Source organism: Ranitomeya imitator, chromosome 5, assembly GCF_032444005.1.
Source record: "Ranitomeya imitator isolate aRanImi1 chromosome 5, aRanImi1.pri, whole genome shotgun sequence".
Classification (NCBI taxonomy): domain Eukaryota; kingdom Metazoa; phylum Chordata; class Amphibia; order Anura; family Dendrobatidae; genus Ranitomeya; species Ranitomeya imitator.
This window is the reverse complement of record NC_091286.1, coordinates 558,130,595-558,138,643: the sequence shown is the minus strand read 5'-3', so window position 1 is coordinate 558,138,643 and position 8,049 is coordinate 558,130,595. Positions and strand designations below refer to the sequence as shown.

The window sequence follows — 8,049 nt, the reverse complement described above, 5'->3', positions numbered from 1 at the left end:
AATATTATTACCATAGGGGCTAATTAAGGGATATTATTACTGCAGTGATGTATTTATTTTATTTTTTGAGTGTACTGTTTTAAATGGGGGGGCGGTCCTGTTACTGTGCAGAGTGACACTATATCACCTTTTTTTCTTCATGTGATGTAATGTAGAAGTTGTGAAAAATTAAGTAATGTGTTCTGCAAGCAGAGCTCGAGATAACTGTGTTATTTCCTGCAGAAACGAGTCCTGGCTGGAAGGAATGATGGCGGTCTGTGCTGGATGAAAGATGAAGGACTTCACCTAGAGACGTCACTGGTGAGTCAGTGTTACCTATACACTGACACTATACACTGTATACTATATAGAGGTCCTGTGTATAATGTCACCAGTGATCTCTGTATTACCTCTACACAGACACTGCATACTAAGTACAGATCTCCTGTGAATACTGGCACTTATGGTGATAGTATTGTGGGTTTTTTTTTATTACTGATCAGTATTGTAGTATTCAGTCACTATGTGGTGGTAATATGTGGTCTGGAAATGGTGTTGTGGTATTTGTCCCTTGTATGTAGTATTATTCGGTCACTATGTGGCCTGGTCATGGTGTGGTGGTATTAAGTCACAGGTGTGGCATGTGGGGGTGACACCATTAGGCCCAGTTTAAGTTCTACAAAACAGGAAAACCGTTTTTGGTAACCTTTGTGTGTATTGAGCCGGGGGGGGGGGGGGCGCCAAACTCGGGAACAGCCCCGGGCGGCAAAAGCTCTAGCTACGCCTCTGAATGTGCTGCTCCCCCATCCTGTCATGTGCTGCTCCCATCTAGCCCTCCTATACTTTAATGTGCTGCTCCTATCCTGCACCCCCATCCTGTCATGTGCTGCCCCATCCCGTGCCCCATCCTGTCATGTGCTGCTCCCTTTCATATGCCCCGAACGCTGATCCGTAAAGGGTGATGACCCCCATAAAATGCTCCATAGTATAATGTGCCCCGTATGCTGCTCCATAAAGGTTGATGGCCCCCATAAGATGCTCCATAGTATAATATGCCCCGTATGCTGCTGTGATTTAAAAAAAAGAAAAAAATGACAAACTCACCTATCGTCACTGGGCGCCGAGTGCCTGAGCAGGCGGGGACACCAGCGCGCTATGGGGGTCAGGTGCCCGAGTCGCCGCTGGCTCAGGCCCCCATCACTTGTTATATTCACCTGTCCCCGTTCCACTGCTGCGCGCCGCTCTGTCTTCTGGGTCCTCTGGCTGTTACTGTTCAGGCAGAGGGTGCGCACTAACCACTTCATCACGCCCTCTGACCTGAATGTCACAAGCAGAGGATGTAGAAGACGGAGCGGTGCGCAGCGGTGGAACGGGAACAGGTGAATATAGCATACTCACCATCCTGGCACGTTCCTGCTTCTCCATCGGAGATTATGATATGCGTTCACTGCTTACGCATACAGCGATCTCCTGGGCTGCGTCACTCTGTGGGGTCCAGACTGCGCAGGCATTTGCGCTTGCGCAGTCTATAAAGGGGACAGACAGAGTAACTCTCCTAGTGTTATATTATATATATATATATATATATATATATATATATATATATATATTTTAATATTTCTAAAAACATTTTTTTTAAACTTTTTTCTTGCTTCAATAGTCCCCATTAGAGACTAGAAGCCTGCGATCATCCGATCGTTTGTGCTACATAGAGCAGGTCTACATCCCTGCTCTATTTAGCAGAAATGCTCGCTTGCTATAAGCGCTGACCACTGGGCGGCGCTCATAGCTATCCAGCTATGACAACCACAGGGGTCTCCTGCTGACCCTGGGTTGTCATGCCAACCCATCGGAGACCCACGGTCATGTGACACAGGCGCCGATGGGAGGAGGTAATGACTCACTTTCTGCGTGTGCATGCCACCGTCAGAGTTTGACAACGGCATTTAACATGTTTTTTTTCAGCCGCAAGTAGATCGCAATTCAATTAGCTGTTAGGGGCACATGTCAGCTGATCATATCAGCTGTCATGTGCCGGAAAACGTGCGGGCTCATGCCCAGAGACCGCAACAAACAGGGGGAGGCATTCAATGATGGACTCTGCCCGTCATTGGACATTACGTGGTTAAAGACGACTCATGCATATTCCCAAACGAGACGCTAGAGATACAATTTGTTCATTTTAGAAGAGAGATAGTTAGCATAAAATATGTTTATTATAAAATTCTCATTTTAAAGATATGTCATTTTCTGATGATGCACTCTCATAAATAAGACAATGGTGTATTTCCATTTGCATTTATAGAAAAGTCCCCCGCCTCAGACTGCCTTATATCTAGACACAGAAGAGAGAGCGGTACAGTATTCTTTTTCCACAGGTCACCGATGTGTGACTCCCTGATAAGTATCATTTGTGATCTGTAACTGTGATACTCTCGCAGCAGTGAAATTGCTTGCCTTAGTGAGCTATTAGAGAGAAAACATTCTTCCTGTTAAAACAGTATACCCACCATGGAGACTACAGTACCTTAATGGAAATAAACTATTGACTGGAAATTAAAAGGGTTTTCATAATAACATAGGAGTAATTTAATTGAAAGCCAACAGAACACTTAGAGCAAATGTATTTCGTGAGAAGTAATTAAATGTCTTAGGGAATTTGAGATCCGTGTTCGTACAGCTGGGAAAGATAGCAGCACCAAATATTATAGGTTTAAAATGGAAAATATTTTGGACAAAAATTCTAATTTGCAAAACATTTGCTGGGTATTTTGGCTGTGATTTCACTGTGAAAATGCTGGAGTAAATGGATCGAGTAAGTGGATAAAATTTTGAGCATTACACGGGCACTATCAGCCCCAATTCCAACCAGAGGTTCACTACTTCTGCCAAGTGTAGACTAAGGGTACTTTTGCACTGGCCAATAATCATGGAAAAGCATTTCTAAAATCACTTGTTTTCTGATTATCGACCTGTTTAATCAGGCTGCCAATCACCCAACGAAAGAGCATAACGCCCATTCATCTGTCGTAATGAGTTTTAGATCCAGCAGGTGAAATTTATTCCCTCACTAAAGACAGATTTTTAGACTGATTTGAGCAGTGTTTCAGACTAAATGATCCGTACAGAAAACACAATATTTCCCATCTTCACCTTTAGTGTTGATTTATGAGAAAAAAATAACGTTCAAGGAAGATCTAAAAAGTATTCAGAAAATAATACCGTAATTATGGATATCATATGCTACATTTTTAGGTGTAATATCCAACAGAATTTGGGCACAGTTTCTTAGTAAATCTCTCCCAGAGATAGTACTTGCGTCATGTCTGACACTGGTGTTTTCAAGCTGAATGTATACAAATCTATACATTTATTATTCCCATGGATTTCTTTGGGAGGTACATGTTAGGCAGTGGGAAGCCGGTTGTCAATCAGATTGACAAAGCAGAGTGGAAGAAAAGCCGCCGTTCTGTCAACATACAGTAACGTGAGCTGAAGTCGCTTATTTGCCGGCAGGAGTGGTCTGTGACCATTCTGTGCTGGCAGAGATTGGCGCTGGGCACAGCAGGCAAGTAGGTAGAAACTACAACAAAAGAAAGGAACATATGCAGCCATCACCCAGCTTGAAACTGTTGTCTTTAATAGTCCAATAGGCTGGTTACAATCATTGCATACAGTTCGGCAGAAAACGGTGAAGGTGCGGGGGATGTGGATGGGACGACGGCCGTTTCGCGCGGTATGCGCTTCTACGGGTCCATGTGAAGTTAAAATGATGTCACTTCCTTTATATAAGGTCTGAACATCAACAAGGGTTAATATTATTGCTACAAAATTTTTTCAAAATGCTTTTCACAACAAATATTAATACAAATTCTATTTACGCCGATTGCATTAATGTAAAGAATTACGAAAATTACAAAAATATAGCCATATCTAACTTGTCATTCAGACCTATAGGTCCTTGAGCATTTGTGTTCATTATCCATTTTGCTTCATGTCAAAAGGTACCGTCACACTCAGCAACTTTACAACAAGAACGACAACGATCCGTGACGTTGCAGTGTCCTGGATAGCGATCTCGTTGTGTTTGACACGCAGCAGCGATCTGGATCCCGCTGTGCCATCGCTGGTCGAAGCTAGAAGTCCAGAACTTTATTTTGTCGCCAGGTCGGCTTGTATCGTCATGTTTGACATCAAAAGCAACGACGCCAGCAATGTTTTACATGGAGCTAACAACCAGCGAGAACGATAAGTGAGTCGCCATTACGTCACTGGATCGCTCCTGCATCGTTCTGGAGTTGCTGTGTTTGATGTCTCTACAGCGACCTAAACAGCGACGCTGCAGCGATCGGTTCGTTGTCTATATCGCTGCAGCGTCGCTGAGTGTGATGGTAGCTTAAGAAGCAGGCTGTTGTGATTACCTCACTTGGGAGGGAATTTAACAATTTCAAGCCTGGCAAACTGCAGTAGCTCTGGATTTCCATTGTGCTTTTCTTGCATGTGTTTTAATAAGCGCATGCAGCCTTTGCCTGTTAGCCCTCCCGTCAGGCGCAATAGATCTGACAGGCACACAGTAATTAGTTTCACTTCTCTCTCCTTGCCCACTTATCAGAAAACCCCACCCCTCCTAGTTATCTCCTGACTCTACAGGCTCTGAGAAACCTGATATCACAGTGACTCAGCAGACCTTCTAGTGAGCAGATATCAACACTTTGGCTTCTCAGGCACATTGCGCCTGATTTCAACACAAATTGAAAGGTTAGTATTTTCTTTTTTTATTCATCACGATTGTGTATTTAGCTAGTTTTATGAAGGATTAATGCTAACTTAGTGTACATAAGTACTGTTTTCTTAGACAAAAGGAGGGTGGCTTCTAAGGCACATTGCGCCCTAACACATACTCTTTCTCTCTTGCTTCAGATTTTCTGCTGCAATGGCCAGAAAACAGTATGATTCATCTAAAACCCTTCATTTAGAAGAAATGAAGATTTTGTTGTTAGAAGATGATGAGGAAGAACCAGCAGTAAGGCCATGTTCACACAGTGCGTTTTTTTCTGCGGAACCGCAGCGTTTTTGCCGCTGCGGTTACGCAGCTGTTTTCCATGCAGGGTACAGTACAATGTACCCTATGGAAAACAGGAACCACTGTGCACATGATGCGGGAATCGGGAAAAAAAGCCGCGCTGAATAGCCGCGGTAAAAAAGAAGTACCATGTCACTTCTTTTTTCGGAGCCGCAGCGGTTCTGCACCCATAGACCTCCATTGTGAGGTCAAACCCGCAGTAAAACCCGCAGATCAAAAATATATCTGCGGGTTTTATTGCGGTTTGTGGTGCCGAACCGCTGCAGCAGGAAGTGTGGGGAAGCGGGCGGAAGTGCGTGGGCGGAGTGTGGCTGCCCCGATCCCACCCCCCATGCTCCGATGCCCCCCCCGTGCTCCGATGCCCCCCGTGCTCCGATGCCCCCCTCCGTGCTCCGATGCCCCCCGTGCCCTAATCTCCCCCCCTTATACTTACCCGGCCTCCCGTTGTCCGTCCGGCCGTCTTCTCCCTGGGCGCCGCCATCTTGCAAAATGGCGGGCGCATGCGCAGTGCGCCCGCCGAATCTGCTGGCCGGCAGATTCGTTCCAAAGTGCATTTTGATCACTGAGATATAACCTATCTCAGTGATCAAAATAAAAAAATAGTAAATGACACCCCCCCCTTTGTCACCCCCATAGGTAGGGACAATAAAAAAAATTAAGAATTTTTTTTTTCCACTAAGGTTAGAATAGGGTTAGGGTTAGGGGTAGGGGTAGGGTTAGGGGTAGGGTTAGGGGTAGGGTTAGGGTTAGGGGTAGGGTTAGGGGTAGGGTTAGGGGTAGGGTTAGGGTTAGGGGTAGGGTTAGGGGTAGGGTTAGAGTTAGGGTTAGGGGTAGGGTTAGGGGTAGGGTTAGGGTATTTTCAGCCATTTTAACCCTAAAAAACTTCCTAGAAAACACACAGACTCTGCATAGAAAACTGCATAAAAAAAGGATCAAAAAACGCATAAAAAAAGCACCAAAAAAGCACAAAAAAAAGACCAAAAAAAGGACCTGCGTTTTCTGCCAAGAGCTGCGGTTTCAGTCCTGAAAAAAAAAGGATGGAAATCAGGAACGTGTGAACATACCCTAACTGAGGATTTAGAGGAATCTAGTGACATTTCATCTGAAGATGAGGTAGCAGAATGTAACACTGATTCTGGAAGAGAGCAGGATGGTGATGACACTGATACAGAGGAAACAGACACAGATCTAGCTTATTATTTGGGCAAAGATAAAAATACAAAGTGGAACAAAAAGGCACCCAAGAACAAACAGCGCAGAGAATCCCACAATATTATTACACACCTTCCTGGAGTTATTGGAAGTGCTAGAAAAGATAAAACTGCAGTGGAATGTTGGAGTAATCTAATTACAGATAGCATGTTGGAAACTATTGTTCGGTTCACTAACCAGTATATTGACACAATCAAAGAGCAATTCTCCAGAGAGAGGGACATCAAAAACCCTGAATTTATTGAACTCAAGGCATTTATTGGCTTGTTATACCTAGCTGGTGCTTTCAGAGCAAATAGGCAAAGTTTGGAGGAGCTGTGGGGGACAGACGGTGATGGCATCGAAAAATTCAGCCTTGTGATGAATCTGAAACCATTCAAAGTCCTGATCCGTTGCCTCCGTTTCGATGATCAAAGTACCCGGACAGAACGAAAAGGTTATGACCGGCTTGCACCAATTCGGGACATATTTCAACAATTTATTATGAATTGTCAAAAAAGCTATTGCCCGGGGCAAAACCTCACTATTGATGAGATGCTTCCAGGTTTCCGTGGAAGATGTGGTTTTCGGCAATATATACCATCGAAGCCAAACAAATATGGAATTAAAATTTTGGCCATCGTTGGTGCAAGGATGATGTACACTATGAACATGGAAGTTTATTGTGGAAGACAGCCACCAGGTCCTTTCAATGTGAGCAACAAGCCTAGTGATGTGGTAAAGAGAATTGCTGAGCCAATGTTTGGATCTGGTCGAAATATCACTGCTGACAACTGGTTTACTGACTTTGATCTGATTGATTTTTTAAAAACGAAAAAGCTGTCATATGTGGGAACTGTTAGAAAAAACAAAAGGCAGTTGCCGCCAGATTTTCTATATACAAAAGGCAAACAACAGTATAGCACTATGTTTGGGTTCAGTAATGGAAAGATTTTAGTTTCTTACATCCCACGCGAGAGGAAAAATGTGATTTTGGTCTCTTCATTACATAATGATTACACCATTGATCCAGAGTCTGGGGAGCTAAGGAAACCAGAAATCATAACTTTTTATAATTTGACCAAAAGCGGCGTTGACACTGCTGACCAAATGTGTGGCAATTTCAATGTAAGTCGAAATACCAAACGCTGGCCGATGGTAATCTTCTTTACAATGCTGAATGTGGGTGGCATCAACTCACAAGTAATTTACCTCGGTAATGAACTTAAACAAATGCGCAGAAGAATGTACCTAAAACAATTGGCTAATGAACTGGTGAGTGGAGAGCTAAGCCTAAGAAGTACAAAGACGGTTGGAATGCCCCTTGCCCTGCAACATCGGTTGAAGAAATATCGTCCCAAGGACGTTCCAGAACAAACACCGACTCTACCACCTTCTAAAAGACGCAGTTGTACTACCTGCTCATTTGTATCTGGTTTCAGAAGGCTTTCTAAATATGACTGCAAAATATGTAAAGAATCAATCTGCCTTTCCAATGCAACTTTCGTCTGCCAGCCTTGCTTTTCTAAGTGTACCTGTGCTGCTTCTGCTGCAATTGAAACCACTGAAGATGAGTAGAAAATAATTAAGTAACATCTAAGTGCAATATCCTTTAAGTTTTTTTCCATAATTTTATATTTAAGCAATAGTTAAGTAAAGATAACTGGAGCCTATTTGGCGGTACTACCGAAAAGTGGTACTTTTAGTTTTAATAAGTTTATGGTTAATAAATGGGTTTTTTTGCATCTGATTTGGTGTAATCTCTTTTAATACATTCCTATGAAGGTCACTGACTA

General features: G+C 43.4%; 1 protein-coding gene across 1 annotated transcript; it reads left to right on the top strand.

Annotated features, from left to right (window-relative positions):
• Positions 1 to 6,421: 6,421 nt before the first annotated feature.
• LOC138637851 (piggyBac transposable element-derived protein 4-like) lies at positions 6,422 to 7,831 on the top strand. Its single transcript, XM_069726777.1, has one exon. It carries the CDS (start codon positions 6,422 to 6,424, stop codon positions 7,829 to 7,831), a length of 1,410 nt encoding a protein of 469 aa, XP_069582878.1.
• The last annotated feature ends 218 nt before the right edge of the window (positions 7,832 to 8,049 follow it).

Bases quoted from the DNA above. Each gene is read 5' to 3' on its own strand.
- LOC138637851 (XM_069726777.1), top strand. From the start codon at position 6,422: ATGTTGGAAACTATTGTTCGGTTCACTAACCAGTATATTGACACAATC.